This window comes from Borostomias antarcticus (genome assembly GCF_949987555.1).
Source record: "Borostomias antarcticus genome assembly, chromosome: 17".
NCBI classification, from domain to species: Eukaryota; Metazoa; Chordata; class Actinopteri; order Stomiiformes; family Stomiidae; genus Borostomias; species Borostomias antarcticus.
This window is the reverse complement of record NC_140250.1, coordinates 7,451,899-7,473,731: the sequence shown is the minus strand read 5'-3', so window position 1 is coordinate 7,473,731 and position 21,833 is coordinate 7,451,899. Positions and strand designations below refer to the sequence as shown.

Here is a 21,833-nt window from a genome sequence, read left to right as displayed (position 1 = left end):
GGGTTATGATACAGTAGTATACTACACATGACCTGGGCTATAATACAAAAGTATACTCTCAATTCGTATTATTCTTGCACCAATATACAGTAACAAACAGTACGTAGTAATACAATGGAATGGTTGGCTGAGTTGGTACTTGAACAAGAACAACAACATGTAGGTAGTTTACACAAAATACCGACAGTAACAAGAAAAGATAAGAGTCAGAACGTGGCTCTATCAGCTACCCAAACTTATGCTTCCCTTAATCCTACCCACCCACCTTCCCAATTCTCCCACTGATAATAAATAATTAATAATATTAATAATCAGAAATAAAACAAAAAAACAAACCAGCAACACAAGACAACAACACAAAGTGAGGAGAGGAGGGGGAAGTAGGGAGAGGTAGAGAGTGGAAGGGTGAGGTACAGTAGGGAGATGAGGGGGATGTAGAGGAGGGGACATGTATAAGGAGAGGAGGGGGTAGTGAGAGGAAGGGTGAGGTAGGGAGATGAGGGGGAGGTAGAGGAGGGGACATGTACAGGGAGAGGAGGGGGTAGAGAGGAAGGGTGAGGTAGGGAGATGAGGGGGAGGTAGAGGAGGGGACATGTATAAGGAGAGGAGGGGGTAGTGAGAGGAAGGGTGAGGTAGGGAGATGAGGGGGAGGTAGAGGAGGGGACATGTACAGGGAGAGGAGGGGGTAGAGAGGAAGGGTGAGGTAGGAAGAGGAGGAGATGGATATAGGAAAAGGTGGGGTAAAATAGAGAGAGGAGGGGAAGAGGGAGCGGTCATTTTTAAATGTGTGTCTGGTAGAACATTAATTATAATACTATTCTCTTGATTTTAAGTTTTACAGTTGAAATTATTTAAGGTGGTTTACAATGTGAACACACTTTGGGAGCCAATCGATTAAGTGCTGCAGAGAAGCAGCGGCGCTGTCGCGCTCGACGTGATGCCGATCCAGAAAGGAGACAGAGATACCGAGGGAGAAGGAGGAAGCATGAAGTAGCAGCAGAAATACAGAGAGGACATAACATCTGGCAGGAAGAAACTAGTAAATTATCTTAGTGGGAGGGGAAAAGCGCTGATGTCGCAAAAAGTGGAGGGAGTCTTACTACAGTATCAAGTCCAGGAAAGAAGCCTTAAAGCACCTCACCACACCTCCAGATAGTCCCCAGCCTTCGCCAGACAGAGCTAGTGATCCAGAGCCAAGCACTTCAAGGTCAGGAGGAGAATTAGTGCTAGTAGTGTATAAAATGGATTATGTACAAAATGAGAGATGGCCAGTAGGGTATAGATAACATTTTGCTGTAGCCACTTATTTTATTGTAAATGTAAACAATATTAAAGAGGATATCAGTCTTCCTAGATGTTAAACACATGAATAAACATTTCTTAGAATAAAGCAATATAATTTAACAGCTGTAATGTACTTGTGTGTTTTAGGCAGCACAAGGAAGGCCTTAAGAGGTGGAGAAGGACATCAGAGAAGCTCTGGAATGAAATTAAAGAACTAAAGAAACAACCCCCCCAAAAGGAGAAGTATAAGAAAAGAACTGAGCGTATGAAACAGAATGCTCCATGTCCACGTACTAAAGTGAGCAAGCAAATGAGACAGCTACCACCCACTACAATACAAAAAACCCTTCTCTTCCATGAGGCCTTAGTGGAGGACATCCAACAGGGATGTAGAAATGCACAGGGAGAAAAGGAGAGGCAACTCTTGTCAAAGGTAGTGACAGGAAGGGTTGTCAAAAAATATAGGCTGCAACGTCACGCCCAAAGTTCATTTGGGTTTTCAAAGAAAAGGTGGCTGCTTAATGCACAGAACGTGAAACCACACAAACTACCAAAGGATGAGAAATAATAGGATGGCACAGGGCTCAATGGAAAAAGTCTGAATCAGAAGAGGTTCCTTCTGGACTCAATGAAAAAATCTACATGTGAGGTTTTTGGCAGAACATGATGGATCAATCTCTTACTCCCTCTTCTGCTCACTACGCCCCTTTTGAGTGGTTCACCCAACTCTCAGCGTCCGGGAGACGTGCATGTGCAAGCTGCACGAAAATCTCAGTTTCATCGTACTGAAACTGCACCACCTGAAGATCAACACTTCCAATTCTGATGATCTTCTAAAATCCATCACATGCGACATGGAGTGCATGAAGTGCATCTATGGAGAATGTGAAGTGTGCAAGGACCTCTCTTGTCCTGTCTCTGGTCAATACAATGAGAAGGAAGAAGTAACTTATGTCCAGTGGGACACAGTAGATAAGGAACACAAGAATGACCCTGATGGCAAAACATCCAAAGTCACAATAAAAAAGGAGTTTGAGACAACTCAAGGGCAACTTCTGGAACAGCTAAATCTGATGCTGAGCAAATTTAAGAGCCACACATACAACATCAAGAATCAGTTTATTCATTACAGGGCACTCAAACAAGGATTGCAAGCACATGAATGTTTAATTCATGTTGACTTTTCTGAAAATTACCTCTAAGTACAGCACAGAAATACAGGCGGTCCACTTTGGAGCATCACATCAGCAGGCAACCTTGCACACAGGTGTGCTGTATGCGTGTACAACCCCCCATCAGGTGTCCTTCTGCACAGTGTCCCCCTCCAGACAGAATGGTAAATGGTAAATGGACTGCACTTATATAGCGCTTTTCCACCTTAGTGGCACTCAAAGCGCTTTACAATGGCCTCTCATTCACCCATTCACACACACATTCACACACCAATGGCGGTAGCTGCCATGCAAGGTGCTAACCTGCTCATTGGGAGCAATTTGGGGTTAGGTGTCTTGCTCAAGGACACTTCGACATGTGGACGATTGCGCGCTGTGCGCATGCGTGCTGGAGCAAGTGGTGAAGCTATTTAGTTTCGAAAGACGTTTCTAAAGATCATATTACAGAGGCATGTGAACAACCACAACAGGTCTACGCTCTATGTAAGCACAACTAGCGATTCATTAAGACAGATTGATGAAAACAACCGTTTCGCGGCAGAAAATAGATTTTTAGAAACTGCATTCTCGGTGCCCCCACCACCGCCATTACATGGATATACTGGCTCGCGCTGGATTTTACATTTCTTCTACATGCCTCCGAACTACACCAAAGTGATCTCGGTGAGTCAAACGTCTTATAATATGTCGTAAATAAGGTCCAGGTTGTCAAAAACGAGCATTGTCCTTTAACTTTACCAGCCGCTATGCCGTGATAAAAATAGCCAAGTAAAGGATTAAGGAATTTTGGTAACACTTTATTTTAATTAGTCGAAACTGCGTCATAATTATCCAGCCTCCAGCTGGATTCGAACTCACGACCATGAGCACTCAAGCGCATTATGCTAACCGCTCCACTACTGGGTCCAATTTTGTAAAACAGCCTGACCCCTGTGACCACGTCTGGCCCCTGTGTTGACGTGGATGGTGCTTGTGTACACTAGCTTGCTGGTATTCTAGCTGTAATGCTAGCTAACGCTAGCTAACTAACGCTAATGCTAACAATAATGCTAATGCTAACACTAGCTAGCTAGCTAACGCTAATGCTAACAATAATGCTAATGCTAACACTAGCTAGCTAACGCTAATGCTAACGCTAGCTAACTCTAATGCTAGCTATATAAAGCTAATACTAGCTAGCTAAAGCTAGCATTAGTGTTAGAATTGGCGTAAGCTAGATAGCGTTACTATTAGCATTATCGTTAGCATTATCATTAAAAAGTGCCTTTTGTGATGTCACGGTGACCTTGACCTTTGACATTTGAATACCAAAATCTAATTCAATTGAGTCCAACTGGACATTTTACCCAAATATGAACAAATTTTGTGAGGTCACAGTGACCTTGAACTTTAACCACCAAAATCTAATCAGTTCATCATTCAGTCCAACTGGACATTTTGGCTATCGCCTGGCGGAGGCATAATAAAGGTGCAAAATTCATCTGCAGTAACTAAAGTTAAATCCAGTACACATCTCTCCCAAACAGATGCACCTAATAGTTTCCCTCTATCATTGTATATTAAGTTTACGGCCCATAATGTTCCCTGGCCCAATAAGGAGCATTGCCACCATGCATGCTGGCCCTTAATGCCACATATGACCAATGTAAATCCCACTCATGCAGTAATCAATAACAGTCCGGTTACGGTGTGGATTAATTCATTGTGGTTGTCAGCAGTGGCGTACGGGCGCTGAGAGCAGCCATCCTTAATTCTGCTGGGGGCCCTAAATCCTGACATCTGCCACAATGTGAATGCCGCATGGATCAATATGACATTTAATAGTCCTTAAATAGTCCTGACAGAGTACAGCTGCTTTGTTTTTCTTTGCACAGCGAGTGAAAGCTACAGTTCTGCACACAGCACATCTCCTCCTGGGAGGTTTTGCAAATGGATTGATACAAAACCCAACAGAGATTTTTGCCAAAAACATTTCCTGGCTCAAACGCATCTGCTGTGAATTGTGGGGCTCGGGGGACCCTTGGTGGCTCTTAGCTTTAATAAGCATGTATGAATATGTAAACGTCCGTCTGGGATTCTCCTGTATCCACCCAGGGAGCTCTTTCATGTGTACACAATATTACTTTCAAAATGGAGGAAATTAGAACCAACCAGTATATCCACGGCTAACTTGGGACATGGTGAAACCTGCTACAGTAGCGCCAAACGAGCTGAGTTTCATTACACTCCTGCGTCCTCCTGCTTATTACTGGCACCACAACACCTGAGGCCTGTGGTGTGTATGACAGCTGGATCATCAAACACGTTGGCACCACAAGTCACTTTAGTTCCACAACGGAGGAGCTCTTTAATTGGTCCCAGAGTTTCTCTCACTATTTAGCCAATTGCATCTGTTCTGGCTCAACAACCCCACAGCAAAAATAGTCTGTGGCTTCAAACAGACCTGCACAATTATACTGATTTCTTCATTATTGTTGGAAATAAAACCCTTAGTTTCAGCACTAAACAAACCAATGACTTAAAGTTGCAGTATGCGGTTTGGCTCAGAGGCACTTTTTTTTTTTTTTTTTTTTTTTCATCTTTACATCCCGACAGCAATCAAAAATTAAAGTGCCCTGACACTAAAATGAAATAAATCTGTAATCTTTGGAAGTCTTAAAAGAACTTGAAATGCTTGGATGGCTTGCTGGTCTGTCAACCTACCTACCAGCCTAGCAAGTGTTTTTTTTCCACCCAGTTTGAAGGAGTGGCTTTGGAGGGAATCCTGCAGGGAGTAGCGGGGATTTTGTCGGTTGCATTTCAACATGTTTCTCAAGTCTAACAGGAAATCACAAAACACATACTGCACCTTTAAAACAGAATTAACGACAGGTTCGACAAACTTCCAGGTTGTAGAACGTAGTTCTACGAGGTGTCTAGCCAACATGCCTGTTTAGTTGTAACAAATAACACAAGTTGCCAAGTTGAGGGATGACGGCTTTAGTGACAACGACCAACCGCCTTTCACATCCTCAAAAGAATATAGAATATTGTCCCACAAAACTACTCCTCGTCTCGTGACAAAACCCGAGGTACGAGTTACAAGAAAAGTGAGCTCTACCGACAGTAACCCACTGTTACTATATGAATATGACCAATCCCCAGTGTTTCCAGTTCAAATGTGAGTGGCCAGTACCTTTGGTTTGGGGGGTGGCCCAGGCGATGATGCGTTGCACCATGCAGCAGTTGAGTAGCACCTTCCTGGAGAGACCGTGGTCCCTGCGGAGATGCTGCAGGTCCTCCTTCCACTGGCTCCTCTTGGCTGGGGCCGACATGACTGTAGGGCTGTCACTGCTGACTGTAGGGCTGTCACTGCTGGTTGTAGGGCTGTCACTGCTGGTTGTAGGGCTGTCACTGCTGGTTGTAGGGCTGTCACTGCTGAGAATACAGCAGGGGATCATGGCATTAGGGCTGGTCCTAGTTTGAGCATACGTAGAACGGTCATTGTTGTGTAAAGTGTGCAGGTTGAACCCATCGCTCATTCCCTCAAAGGACTGACATTATTACACTCAGTATTCTCTTCCTTCCTCCTTGAAGTTGAGACCCTGTTACAACCCCTCGAGCTGCAGGCGTGTGGTGGTGGTAGGGGTTTGAATGCACAGCAGACCGCCGACCGGCAGACCAAAACACCAGCAGGGTAGCCTGGGCGCCATACAGCAATTAAACTAATATACCGCTTAATTTGTAGTTCAGTGTCATCACCCTGCTGAAATAAAGAGTATAAGCATCCATCCATACCTGTACCTGATGACTAAAATATAATTATCACCAGCGGCCATCTGTTTCTCAAGACAGCTTGGAACACACGAAAACCACAGTCTGAAATATCACATTATTCTAGCCAGTAACAGTAGAAGTATTTGATCATTATTTCAAATGACGACTCCCTTAACTGAGCATCAAAATGGAACACTTTCCACTTTAATTAAACTTTACATTTAATGAGTTAGCTAATTAAATACCTTAAATTAATTATCTTACAGAACAGATTTGCACATAGCTTGCTTACTACTAGCTAGATTGCTGCTGCTTGTAGCCTAAATAAAACATTCCCTGGAGATATTCAACCTGAGAAGCTTCTTCTTACCCTCTCAGGGTCCCCTTTCTGATTTTTGAGACATCAGCAGATCACACACACACACACACACACGCTCAAACACATTCAGAACACACACATACACATGCTCAAACACATTCAGAACACACACACACGTATGTGTGCTTAAACACATTCAGAACACACACAAACACACACACAAACGCACACACACACACACACACACGCGCGCACACGCACACACACAATGTAACGTATGCTCAGTTTGAATGCAATACTATTTTTTAGCATCTATTCCAATAAGTGATTATAAAGAAGTTAATTGTCATCACTTGTCCTCCCAGGTGTTGTCATACTGTACCTTGCGGGCGCCGATGAGTGATCTCTCCACCTGGAGTCTGAACTAAAGCGATCCTCAGGTTTCACACAAGCACTTTCTCCACCCTCCCTACTCAGCCCGTCAAACCACTGTGAACAGGGGAGGAACGAGGAGGAGGAGGAGGATAGAAAGGCGTGCTCCAGTGAGCGTGTGTGTGCGCGCATGCATGTGTGTGTTGGGGGAAATGGGAAGGATATCAGCTCTATACATCAGTGTCTCTCCATGGTTAGTGAGCCAACGAGAACTCTGCCTTGTCCTTGCATCTCCATGACTGCCATTACTCTCTCAAACAAACACACATACACACGTGCACACAGACGCACGGTCACTCAAATACAGTCTCCCCCTGCAATTAGATACACACAGAGACCCTCCAAGTACTGTATGTCTCTCTCCATCTCAACAAACCAGCAGTAGCTGGGATCTGACACGATTAGGAGAGATGGGGGGGTTGAAACAAACACAGTGAGACACACGTAACACAAACAGAGCCACATCCACACAGACTAGTGTGAAATCAGGTCGAAGCCGAGACGCTCACATCTCAGTTCATGTCCAGACCCCTCTTCCTATCTCGGCATTGTGTTTACAGCTTGTAATCAAAGATATGTAGAACACACACATGGTTTTCCTCATGTATTGCATTTTGTCTCATTCCTCATGTATTGTATGTTACTGTATGCACTTTTATACTAACATGTAGGTTACTCTATGTGGTTATGTAATGAACTGTATATTTTATTGCTGCGGTTGTCTTGGCCAGGTCTCCTTTGAAAAAGAGATCTCACATCTGAATGTCACCCTCCTGGTTAAATAAACGATAAAGAAAACACAGCCCCCACAGATCAGGTTAACCAAGTTTCCATGTATTTTTCTTGTATGCAAATTTGTATTTGTATTTATTTATTTGTGACGGGACAATGCACATACAGTACATCCATAGTACAATACTATATATGAGCCAGATTTAGCCCAAATGGCTAGTTTCCATCTGCTGTCCCTGGCCAGATATTTAAAAGGCAACCTGTAAGATAAGCATAAAATACAGTACATCTATAATACATTACAGAGGATAAAAAACAGAATTACTCTAAAAACAATACTGAGACAGCATGCAGGAACTGACAAGACCAAGCATACACAAAGGGCAGGACAAACAAGCAACATTGGACATTCAGTGTACACGTCTTGTTAAAAAGCCATGATTTTAATTGCTCACTGAAGGAGCGGTAGCTACTAAGTTCTCTGATGTGCCCCGGCACTAAGTTCCATTCCTGTGATGCCTTAACAGAGAATGCAGAATGACTAAAGGCGCTTTTTCTGGTCGGCACAATACAGTCACCTTGATAAGAACCTCTGGTTGTCCTGAAAATATTAGACCGCTGCGTGATAAATGATGGTGTATTTTCCAGGGAACAGACAACATGGGCTGCCTCACGAATGTGGGGCTTGGATGAACATGGCAGACGGCTTGGATGCGAATGATGTCTGAGGTCCCCCAAGAACACGCTGTGCTAACATTTAACACGTTAAGCCCTGTGACGGATGGGTACGTTTGACAGTGACACAGAGACTGTGCTTCTAATTGGCTCCTGTGAGATGATATGCAAAGCACACCATGTACCTGTGAAGAGACCACAGAGGAGGGGGGGGGGGTGTTCTCACAGAGAGGAGAAGGGGGAGGGGGGGGCATCTTATCTTACAGTAGGCAGAACATGCATAATTCCTGAAGCAACAGCACAGAGAAGCCTAGGAGTGAACAGTTAAAGGGAACTTCTTTTTTTTTTTACTTGACTAATGCGTCCCAAAGGGTGCAAAACTGTTTTACACTTTGGTACACTAAAGTCTATATTGTTCTCTGCCTGCTTCCAGAATGATTATGTGTTCCTGAGTCCTGAGTCGATGGGGTTCTGGGCTTGGGGACACGCTGTGCTGGTGATCTGGGCCACAGCAGTGGTACAGTAGTACGCTTACAAGAAGCCTGCTCCTTTCATGAGGTATTCATCTTAATAGCAGCATAAATTCAGTTACTTGGTGACTTATGATTTAAGATACCTAATCTAAATAAGATTCCATCTCAGGCCTAATGCCACTGTCCTTCAAGATGTTTCCAGCACAGACGCCTTTCACACTATTAATGCTGAGTGGGCAGAAAGTGCGCCACATTGCAGGTGGTTCGGGTGAAATATGATCGATCTTGTGGCTGCCTTGCAGACAGTAAACCTTATCGTTCTGTAATTACAGATGCCTATTGATCTCCACTCAGATGCCATTTGCAGTAATGCATTTGAAAATCAATAAAGACTGTACATTCTGTCCCCCTGTTGCAGTGTATGGCACTACCATCACCTTGTATTTGGGCGGCCTCAATGGGCCTCGACAACGAATAGCATTCATGCACAATAATTTTGACGCGTTTCCGACGACAACCGTCCACATTTGCATGTCTAATTTCATCTTGCATGCATAAACAGGACAAGCCACACAAACGCCGTCTCTTAAGCCTTGAAGCTGTGCACAAACAACAGCAGTCTGCAAGGCTGCTGAATAATTCAGCCCATTATCGTGTAATTTCCATTTGGTCATGAATCTTTTAAAGGTACAGAGTGTCGTCCCCCTGTTGGGTAGCATAAACAGCACCGCGTGTGGGCCAGCCGACACCTGAGATCAAACATTTCAAACGTGTTGCATCTGCATTCCAAAACAACCACCGCTTGTAGCCCCTGTGCCCAAAGACAACCACCCAGAGATGTTCTAATGGCCCCTCTAAAAGTCACAGTCCCCCGGGTCCTTGTTCTTCCCAGCCTGCAGGAAGGTGGGACAGGCTACAGTAATATTAACAACTCTGCCATCTCCTTTTACTATGATCCAACGCGTCCCCAGACAATAGGGGCCACCGAGGCCCCAGCTCTGAATCACCAAAATGTCTTGTGTGGATGATACTGCAACACATTAAGGAGGCCATTTGGAGGGAGCCAGGCAGTTAGCCGTCTAACAGCATCCACGTGATGACATGACATCCCTCTCTCTGCTCCTCCCTCCGCCATATATTCCTTAAAGGAACACGCCAATGTTCTGGGGAAATGGCTTATTCATCATCTTCCCTAGAGTCAGATAAGAGGATACATAGCCTTCTCTTTTCTGTGTGTGCAGTAGCAGGGATCTCCAACTCCCGGCCTGCTCCACCCCTCCATCCGGCCCGGGATATGACCAATCCGCACGCGACTATTACTGTAACTATGAACGGAATGCAGCTCGCCACCAATAGGCTGTTTTCATGGTTAACTAACGTTAGGAACACAGACAGTTTCAAGAAAGATGGACATTGTAGTATTTTTGGGGGAGTTCAATGGAAATGCTACCTGCCTGATATGCCAGAAAAAAGTCGCCGTTCTAAAGGAATATTTATGTTAAACGTTAGTAATCAGCTACTAAACATGGAGAACAGTGTGAGTCGTAGGGAGACGAGAGGAAAAAACGAGCCACACAGCTGAGAGGGCTAACGCCTCAGTAGTCTTTCCAGAAGTGTCTGGCAAGAAATAGAAGTCGCCTACAAATGTACAGTATTCAAGTGTCTGGTAAGAAATGGAAACAACTTTAATAAATGCAAGTACAGGTTCAGGGCAGGCTTACAGTAGTGATGCATCTTGCAGCTAAAATAGAATAAAGTACAAATGTAGGCTATTAAAGATGAAATAAAAGTAAGGAAAAACGATTTGCACTAACTGTTTGAATTTGCGACATTTAGAGACTGACTTGTGAGTCTAGTTATGAAATAAAAAATGACATTTTCAGAAATATTGCACTTTCTTATAGTTACAGTAGTAGTGCTTGAAGTTGACATTGAAGTGGCCCTCCGATGAGTTGACGATACCAGCAGTGGGCCAAAGCCAATTTGAGTTTGAGACCCCTGCGTTAGAGCCATAGCCTAGCATAGCTCAATCACTGGAAGTAGATCTGAAACATTAGCCTAGGCTAATGGCTCCAACATGTCGCAATGCTTCCTATTGCAAGCACAGAGAAGAGAAGGGTATCTTCTTATCTGACTCTGGGGAAGATGGCAAATAAGCCAATTTCCCCAAAAGTTGGCATGTTCCGCACCTACAATACTGTACTCTCCACAGACAGGTCACGCAACGAAATGCTTCTTCTGCTTTGTTTAATGAGCGTAACGGTTATTCTCTGTGTGAATACGTTGGTCTGGTGTTTTTAAGAGTGCCGCCTCACCTGGTTCCACAGTGTCTGCGCAGCCGGAGGTTCTGTGGCTCCTCACTAGAAGGTCAGTGAGGAATCACAGCAGGGCCAGACTGAAGAAGCAGAGAGCTGTCTGTATCTAGGCCGCGTAAGATCGCACACACACACATGCACACACACACACTACACGCCATGACGACCTTGTCCTCCATCATAGCAGCAGCTAAAATTAGCCAGAAGGCATGAGAGGAACAGCAAATAGTCTCCTGAATCAAAGCACCTGAAGCCCTACCTTCTGAGAGCCAGATCAGAAGCATGTGGCTCGCTGCTGACACTTTGACATGCATAGTTATTCTCAAAGCAAAATCTCACACCAACTATCCATTCAATACATTTCACTTCCCATGCCATTCATTAACAAATGAACATGTTAAGATGAGCTAGACCGTTCTTATTCAGATACTTCTTATTCACTATAAATCTATAACCTTAAGAGCTCACATGACACCATGGACAGCGTCCTTCGACAGGACAATGCAGTGAAAAAGGAAACCAGACGCAGATAGTATATTATATAAGGATACTCTTGGAAACAAGTTTACTACTTCATGGCAACACAGTCCAGAAATGTTATGACATAATGGTGTTTGGAGAGCAGACCTCCGGCCACGAATGCATTTAGTGGCTCTATGCACATTCAAGACGTTAGATATTGCTGCATTCGTTAGGTCGAGAGCTTTACGCCAGTCTAAACCGTGTGTCTCTGTGACACTCCCACGTCCGAGATATAGCCGTTTCAATCTGCCCCCATTGACATTGAATGGAGGGAATTTTTCAAAATATGAATGGAGGTGAATGGGTGGCCATGTTTGGGCAGCTCTGTGGCGCCACCCTCGGGTCGCAGCTGGCAGGGAGCGGTTCGGTGCACCCCCCCGACCGCACACCCCAGTTCAAACCCTGTGTGTCTAGCACCCTTACACAGGGAGCTGGCTTCACTTAAAAGTTTCGTTTTCTTTCATGGATCCGCCCCGTGATTCGGATCTGCTCCAAACTTTTGTGGGTTCTTCCCTGGCCCATGCTACACCTGTCCACTCCAGTTTCATGACAATTGGTCAGGTAGTTTTTGCGTAATTCTGCTCAATTACAAACTAACAGAAGGACACGCCACCAAAAATAATGTTCAATGTAATCAACGGGTTAAATAAGGTTAAAAAAAAAATCTTTATGATCATATACAATGACAAGTCAAATCAAGGCATTTTAATCTTCAAATATGATTAAATGCACTAGTGCTGATTGTTTCTCAAATGAGAGCTGCGCACATTTTAATGGGAACTGTCTATCCGTTTGGCCATTCAGCAGAATGGGGAGAGAACACATCCTTCCCCAACCCTCAGCCATCTTCACCTGTTAAATGGAGCATGACATCTCAGCCAAAGTTGCGACAGCTTTTTTCCCTCTCTTTACACACAGTCATACACACAACACAGCAGCAATAGGTGAGAAGATATAGACACACACACACATGTGCGCGCAACTTTTTCAACTTCCCCATCCCTCTCCAGAGAGGTCTGAGTCAATGTGTTGGAACGCCTCCATAAATTATGCAGCCACACCGGCTGCTATCTGAAGATAACGAGGCCGGCTCTTCTGGTCAGCGTTCTCCCCCGAGTCCTATAACGAACCCACGCAGGCATCTCTGGGATGGAGGGACAGCCCGTATGGGAAGGTGTGTGCCATTGTACACGCAGAGCACCAGAGAACGTCTGAGGTCAGTCCCTGTGCACCACCACCTCTGCGGCTGCCCTCTCTCAGCTCAGGAGCCTGCGGCCATGTGGGCCCCCCTGGGGAGAGGGGGAGTTATAATTTACATAGACAACAAGCCCAGGTCGGCTTCGAATAGATGCATACTTGCACAGCTCTGTGGTTTGGGGGAGGAGGACATGATACCTGCCTTGTTCCTTTTGTTCTAAGACAGAGATATTGCAATTTGAGCTACAATGTTTTTCTAGATTCTGATACCACTGTACAAGACATGAAAGCTACCTCAGAATCCAATAAATCGATGTACTGTAGTCCTTCTTTATGACGCAGCGCTCGGCTGACTTCATGCTGACCTCCCAATAGTCATGTGGATCATGGTCTAAGAATAGCCTGTTGTAAAGTTAGATGTATTGGCTGGTTAAGACAATGGTTCTGGCCACACAGAGATCGAAACCACAATAGCAGAACATGTAGGGAGACGTGCAGACTGAGAGTCAATATTACATTTGCAAAACCTGACAACCTCTGCTGAGGGACCTGTACAGTGTGTGAACCCGACTCAATTCTGGTCTAGCTGTAAATGTGGACATGTGGGCCCAGGAGTCAGGATAGTGTAAAAGTATTCTGCTGAAGGTTACAGGGCATGTCAAGGATGGAGATTAGGAGAGGAAATGAATCAGAGGTTTGTTATCATATTGAGTCTTTCTCTGATGGCCACTAGGTGGCAGCCTTGTACATTATTACAGCTCTCTATAGAATAAAACCATGCTGAGCTCAAGGAGGATGTGCAACCAGACCAGACTATTTCATGTGCCAATCACAGTTTTGTTGACATTACCATTTCCTAAACAGACTGCTATACAGATCAAATCAAAGTTCATTTGTATGGCGCATTTCATACACGGAGACAACACAATGCACTTCAGAGAGAGAAAAGAGGGTGTGGGCACAGGTCCCACCCCTACATATTCCAGAGGGAAGCAAAAAAAAACTGTTTCACCCAGGGGCCAGAAAAGTGAGCTGTAAAAATTCTTCCCTGACCTCTCTCAAAGAGACGATTGAGCAAGTTCCTGTAAAATGTTTGTCTATTGGCTAAGAACATTTTCAGAGCAATGTGGGCTAAATACTTCATAGGAGATATATAGACTAAATAGTTACAGAGATGTTGCCTACATGGGAGGCCATTATGTGTTAGCTATCCCGGTAGTCTATAATATCATATCTAAGTGAATCATATAACAAAGCACAATGAGCACTTAGCAGACAAGTTCATAGAGAATGTAGAGTAAACTAGGTATAGCCGCTAAGCAGAGATGGGGACACAGAAAGCAGATGGTAAATGGTGATGGTAAATGGACTGCACTTATATAGCGCTTTTATCCAAAGCACTTTAAAATGGCCTCTCATTCACCCATTCATACACACATTCACACACCTGCCATGCAAGGTGCTTGGGAGCAATTTGGGGTTCAGTTTCTTGCCCAAGGACACTTCGACATATGGATTAGGAGGAGGTGGGATTCGAACCGCCGACCCTACAATCATTGGATGACCTGCCCTACCACTGAGTCAGAAAGCAGAGAGCAGAGAGCCAAGAGTTAAAAAGGGTGGAGGGCTGGCTGTATAGGGAAAGCTGGCGACAAAGCAAAAAGGAGCTGGTCAGGAGAAAGGCAGGGGGGCTCTCCAGGAGCCATGAGGAGCCATTTGGAGGACCTCAGGAGGCACTAGGGAGAGGGGATGCACAAGAGGGTTGGTACTTATGGTAGCATGCAGAGCCACATAAGTAACAGATCTACAGTATATTCAACGATGCCAGTCGCATATACACACACACAGTGCATAACAGGATATACACCAATCTATACAAAGCATTCACAAGCAGGCTGGAGGCTGCCTTTCTGTGTCTCTAGGTCCTGGCTAGTGATTGTCGGCTTGACCGAAAAGGTAAGTCTTAAGATCTCGCTGTTTCAGCCCTTAAGTACAGTACTCTGGCAGGGTGTTCCAGAGGTTGGGGGCATAGAAACTGAAAGCTGACTCTCCATGTCTCTTGGTCCTGGCTTTTGGAGCTGTTAGGAGTTCAGTACCAGAGGACCTGAGTGGTCTGTTGGGCATGTACCCAACAGACATGTCTGAAATGTATTTAGGTGCGTGACTGTGGAGAGATTTATAGACTTACAAAATAATTTTGAATTCTATTCCAAAACTGACAGGTAACCAGTGTAGTGATTTTAAGACTGCTGTGGTGTGTGCCCTACATCTAGTCTTAGTGAGGACTCGTGCTGCAGCGTTCTGTATCATTTGTTGTTTAGAGATAGCTTTCTTTGATAAGCCAGACAGTAGAGCATTGCAGTAGTCCAGTGACTCGGTTTTGTCTTGGTTTAACTGGAGGAAATGATGTGACATCCATACATTTATATCCGTAATATACTTTACAAGGCAATCAATCAAAAATAGTCCCATTTCAGTTTAATCTCAAGTTTCATTTAGAATCCTTTCTGGATCCATATGGTTCCTACAGATAGGCCAATTTTCAGGCCAATTTTCAGGTCAGAAAGAACTCATTTTCAGGTCAGAAAGAACTAATACGACTATTAAGTTCTATTACAATAGAACTTTAGGAAGCAAAGGATCAAAGAGATTGTGAGCGGCCTATCCGGGGCGTTAGTGTGGCAGGAGCTCTCCCTTATGCCCCGTCAGGAACCACACATTTCTCCATTAGCTTTTTTCACTCCCTGAGGAAAATGTAAACAGCGATACTTACATCTACAGACACGGATACGGACGGAGGTTTGCTCATTTGTGTGTTAAGATTTCACAGTGGGCTCCCGGGTTTGACAGTTCAATAACAATGGCCTAATGAGCACTGTGTGTGACTGGGTTCTCACAGGGTGCATCCAACAAGAACTGATTGTTCAGTCAGACAGACTCACGTATTGGTTTGGTATTTTAAGGTATTTATTAGAATCTTAGGCGGTACAGTCTGCATCAGAAAGCCATCTGCACTACAATGCATGTGTTTTACATGATCAACAGCAATGAACGATCAACAACAAAGTCAAAGAGCAGCATGTTATCCAACAATCCGCTATCAGATACCGTCAAACATAACCAAAGGGTGGAGGCCTGGTTGGTGGAGGCGACAGCTAAACAAAAGCCAGAGCATTTCGGGACCCCCGTCACTTGGCAGCGGTGTGTGCTGTAACACGGTTTTCCGGTCTTTAACCTTTTACAGTAAGAGACATGATTTCACGCATAAAAGCAAGTTACCTAGAACTATTCTCGATGCACTTAAGCTACTGTACATGCAAAGTCTCCAATAAAAAGTCCCTATGTGAAGAAGGGGGGAAAGTAGCCTAATTTTTTACATTTTTATTACAGGAGTGGGGAGGGTCTTTATTTGGCCAGAGTGACACAGACACACACTACACACAGTGAGCAGTGACACGGCACACAGCACACACACATGTAATTTTCATGGGTCGCCAGTGGAATTTGTTCCCTGCCATTTCTCCCATCCAAGCCGTCCTCCTCCAGGGGCAGCCAGGAGCAGTGGGCAGCCATCGTTCAAGTGCTCAGTCCAGGTCTTGCTCACGGACGGGACTGAAGAGCATCAGTTCTTCTGCATGTTTTTCATATTCGGTTCTTTGAGAGGAAACCCTTGCCAATACGGGGAGAACATGCACTCTGCACAGAAAGGCCCAGAGACCTTCTTGCTGTGAGGAGAGACGGTACTAGATCCTACGCCACGTGCCGCACCGTGAGCGATTTTGCGGTTCAATGTCTAGCTCAAGGACACTTCAGCACACTGGCAGAAGCTGGGATCGAATGGAGGACCTTGCGATCCCCAGCCAGCCACTCTACCTCCTGAGCTACCTCCTGCCTACGCACACTGATAAGCCATAAGATGGAGGCCTATCGCTATTCTGCACTATACACCACTTCTGCAAAGCCATTAACGGAGATAATTAAAACCCAGGCTTGGCAGACTGCTGTGGGGACTATGCTATATATATCGGATTTTAAAGAGAGGGCTGTATAAATCCAGCTTGTATATCCCCCCAGTCAAGTCTTTACCACGCCAAGACATCCACTACTTTCATCCTGTGATAAACATGTGCTTACTCAGTCAGTCTGAAACGCGGCATCCATTAGACATCAGTAATTTCCCGTGTGGGAGTTGGAAAACATATCTGATGCATCTGGGCACAAATGTGGATCTATCTCTATCTCTCTCTCTCTCTCTCTCTCTCTCAAAAGGCAAGTTGACATTACAAGCAGTCATTACACTTAATTGAATGCAAGCTCTACAGCTACACAATGCAAGCTCTACATGAAAGAGATAGGGGTGGACAGGAGGGAACATTTAGTTCCATCATGAGATCTGGACTGCAGCACGGCACACATGAAGCCAGGGACAAAGGAGGAGTGTAAGAGCGAGACAATGAGCATGTCACGGTGCATTAGCGCCACATGGCCTTGGGTCAGTCAGTGTGACATTTCAGTCCTGCAGGAAAACAGCTGTACAGGGAGAGAAAAATTGACGAGTCACGCTCTTCCTGCAACACAAGTTTCACTTTACCTCAGAGAACACAGAGGATGCTGATTATGAACTGTCCGAAGCACAGACAGTCCTGCTGGAAAAGGCCAGACCTACATGTAGCAGTCCCGAGGACCAGCTCTGCTGCCTGGCTGGCGCTGCCTGCTTGGCAGAGCATCCAAGGAGATCAAAACACGAAAGGCCGTCCATTTCTCCTTCTGGCCCTCGGCGATCATAAACAAACGCCGTCTGTTCTTTCTCTATCCCGCCCCGCGTGGGTATCTCTACCAACGCGCCACGCTGAGACTGGGGCTCCACCACTCCCCCCCCCCCCCCTCTCTCTCTTACTCTCCATCTCTCCAACAATCTCAGTCTCACGCTACGCCTTGTTAAGTCATTTTGTTTTATTACCCACCTCGTACTTTCTCTCTCCATCTCACTGTCGCCGGTCTCTCTCTCCCTTCATCTCCATCTCCCTCCCTCTCTTTCTCTCCCCATCCCCCTCTCCCTCTAAATACCTCCCCATCTCACTCTCTCTTTCCTTGTCTCTCTCCATCTCCCACTCCTTCCCTCTCTCTTTCTCTCCCATCTCCCTCCCCATCTCTGTCATTTTCTTTGCCCATCTCCCTCCTCTCCCATCTCCCTCCTCTCCATCTCCCTCCTCTCCATCTCCCTCCTCTCCATCTCCCTCCTCTCCATCTCCCTCCTCTCCATCTCCCTCCTCTCCATCTCCCTCCTCTCCATCCCTCTCTCTCCATCTCCCTCTCTCCATCTCCCTCTCTCCATCTCCCTCTCTCCATCTCCCTCTCTCCATCTCCCTCTCTCCATCTCCCTCTCTCCATCTCCCTCTCTCCCTCTCTCCATCTCCCTCCCTTGTCATCTCCCACTCTCTCCCCCTCGTCTCTGGCTGGAGTCCTGAGAAAGACGGCCATCTTAACAGATGCTTCCCACCCTGACTCCCGGTGGGAATAACAAAAGCTGGCACCAAAGCCAACATGGAGGAGAGGAGGCGAACAAGGTAAGTTCTCCACTGCATTTAATCTGAGCGGGGCCTTGATGTACAGGAGGCAGCATGCAGGTAATCAAAGAATCACTGAAGGACATAGAGGTACAGTAGCAGAGAATGGCTGATCTGGAGTTTTTTCAGCAGATATGATATTGATGACCCACTAGAGGACGAAGCTCCAAAACAGTCAAGTTGAAGTATCAGAAACTAGAAAACAATCATGTCATGAAGTAAGAACATTGCTTTCACTCACCCAAGAACACACAGTTCAGTGATACTGATGGAAAAAGACAAAGAGATTTACATTCTGAAAGTCAGCTGACTGATCAGTCAAAGCTCAATGATTTTTGTTTAATTTATTGACGTAATCTTTCAGTCACTCAAATCATCTAAACGCATATTGATTTGACCACAGAGAAAGATTCTAAACAATTCTTACACTTCCATTATTCCTCTCTCTATGAATAATAAGACTTGAGAGTTTGTGCACACATCCTCTCAGATCATTGATCCAATGTACAGTATCAACTTCTGAACCTCTGCGGTCTGACAGATTGGGGCCAGCCTGTTCGAGAGAGAGCAGGAGAGGCTGCACACAGGGAGGTTATCAAAGATACCTTCCCTCTCTGCATCCCCGTCACGTGGCCAGCTACGACAGCAGCGCAACGCGGCAGGGCTCCGATGGCTTCCCTTGTAGGGAAATGAGACGACTGTACACACACTCAACTACAGTACTCCCGACGGCACAAACACTCAACTACAGTACTCACTACTAGGGTAAAAACACTAAACTATAGCACTCACCACTGTAAAAACACAGTTACAGTACTCACTACAGTAAAAACACACTACTACTAGAGTATTCACTATGATAAAAACACTCAACTATAGTAATTAACTGTGCAGATAGTTTGTCTCTTTCAGTTTTTTCACCAATGATCAGTACTTCTGTTTTGTCTTGGATTAGCTGGAGGAAATTGTGACATCCATACATTTATATCCGTAATACACTTAACAAGGCAGTCAATCGAGCTGTAATTACTGGGTGTTACAGAAAGAGTTGGGTATCATCTGCATAGCTATGGTAGCTAATGTTGTGCCTCCTGAGACACTGCCAAGGGGCAGCATGTACAGGCTGAAGAGTAGAGGTCCTTGGATGTATCCTTGAGGCACCCCACAGGTCATAGGAATCTCTTCTGAGCTGTGGTCACCAAGGGCAACGAAGAAATCACGACCGGTTAGGTTCTAAACCAATTTAGGACTGGACCAAAGAGGCCAACCCACTTCTCCAGTCTTTTGATGAGGATCGCATGATCTACAGTATCAAAGGCTGCACTCAGGTCCTGGAGGATGAGAACAGAGAACTTTTTGGAGTCAGCATTAGTTCTGAGGTCATTTAAAACTCTGATTAATGCAGTCTCTGTGCCATGATGGGCGCGAAAGCCGGACTGGAAAAGGTTGAAAGGTAGAACTTGTAGCTAGGAAATCATTAATCTGTTTGAAAACAATCTTTTCTAGAATTTTACTCAAAAAGGGAAGGTTGGAGGTTGGTCTAAAATTGCTAGGAACTGAAGTGTCTAGGTTGTTTTTCTTCAGAACGGGTCTCACCAAAGCAGGTTTGAGTATTGGTGAGAAGCTGCCTGTAGACAGGGAGTCATTAACAATGGCTAGAATGTCATAAGACACAGAGTCAAAAATAGTTTTGAAACCAGGCCAGGTCCAGGACATTCCAGTGAAACCAGGTAGTCAAAATAACTTACCTGATATAAAATGGGCACCACAAACGCTTAATGGCTTGTAGCCACAGGTGACTCCATTTCTGAAAAGGCCGGTTTCCTCTTGAAACAAATAAAGTTTGCCACTAGAGCGCCGATTTGTACACCCGTAGACGCAACAGCCAGACATATTGATGGTATATAAAATACTAGTCTTTCTCACAATCTTTGCTGTGCTAGGCAGAGCACTATCCACTCGGCCACCGCTGACCTGGGAAATCTGTGGAGTCTTTTTGTTTTAATGTTCTGGGACCACTGCCTCTTGTGGTAGCAACATAGAACTGCAGGTCAACAATGCCAGGACATATGGACAATCAGACATTTGCTCTCCATACTGCTCCATGCTTACAGCCAACGCACAAAAATTGGTGGGGATAGGATCCAGCGGGCATGTGGAGGACTTGAGTTGGGATACTACTTTTCTCAACATTTCTGTGTCCACCAGTGTAAACAAGCCCATGTCCATTACATGGAGGAAGAGGTTCAGTCAGCAAGACGCATGGACTACTTATTCCTCCTATATTCATAATGTCAAATTCCTCACATTTGGAGGTAGAGAGCAGATTATCCGGTTTTTACGGCAGGAATTATTAGGCTATCAATCGTTAAAAAGAGCACTCTTGAATTATTTTGGTTGATAGATATCAATTTTGACAAGTGGTCTTTCCTTGAATTTCTTATTGCCTTATGGCAGAAAGATGTTCTTAGAGAATATCATGGTGGACCTGCAGCTTGGTCTTTCTCCATATATGCTTAGATCTTCTGCAGGTTCTCTTTAGTTTATTAATTTCCTCAATCCACAATGGAGTTTTACAGAATCTACAGAATCCAAAAACTACAGAATCCAAGGCTGCCCTTACAATGGTGTTAAAGTTGGTTGCTAAGTCTTCAATATTACGTGAGGGCCCCACTTCTGGAGTTGATAAACTGTTTGTGTTCATTCCTTCTCTAAAACTATCAGCTACTGCAGAGGTAAGAAAACATTTCTTGACAATGTGTTCAGACTTTAGGAACCAATGCAGTGAAGAAGATACAGAAATGGTCGGAGAGAACGAGGTCACTGGTAGAGGAGACAGCAATAGTCAGGCCCTTTGCAATCACTAGGTCAAGGGTGTGGCCATGGTTGTGGGTTGGCTAGGTGATGTGTTGGGTAAAATCCAGTGACAAAAACACACTACTACGGTACTCACTATGGTAAAAACACACTACTACGGTACTCACTATGGTAAAAACACACAACTAAGGTACTCACTATGGTAAAAACACACTACTACAGTACTCACCATGGTAAAAACACACTACTACAGTACTCACTATGGTAAAAACACTCAACTACAGTACTCACTATGGTAAAACACACTACTACCTAAGCTACGGAATGCCCTGCCTGAGAACCTGAGGCTATCAGCCTCGCTATCTTCTTTTAAATCTCTTCTGAAAACGTGTTTTCCAAGGCCTTCCTGTAGTGTCTACCCATCTTTTTCATCCTTCCTTCTGATTCTCGATTGTCCTATTTTTATTGTTATCTTTGTTATTTTTTTCTTTTGTTGCTTCTGTAATGTGTTTGTTATTGATTGTTGTTACTTATCTAGCTGATTGCATTTTTATCCTGACATTGTAAAGCAC

At 44.8% G+C, this 21,833-nt stretch overlaps 1 protein-coding gene across 2 annotated transcripts in view; it reads right to left on the bottom strand.

The window, feature by feature from the left end:
- The window catches only part of kcnip4a (potassium voltage-gated channel interacting protein 4a), a gene marked incomplete at both ends in the record, with an annotated part of 226,658 nt that overhangs the window by 191,585 nt on the left and 13,240 nt on the right, over window positions 1–21,833 (bottom strand). The window contains one exon of one of the 2 annotated variants that reach the window (XM_084451721.1): window positions 5,632–5,770. The exons of the other annotated variant lie outside the window; for it this stretch is intronic. Coding sequence (XP_084307847.1) covers window positions 5,632–5,770 — 139 coding nt within the window. Of the gene's footprint in view, window positions 1–5,631; window positions 5,771–21,833 lie in introns of those variants that run through there. 2 annotated transcript variants of the gene reach the window in all.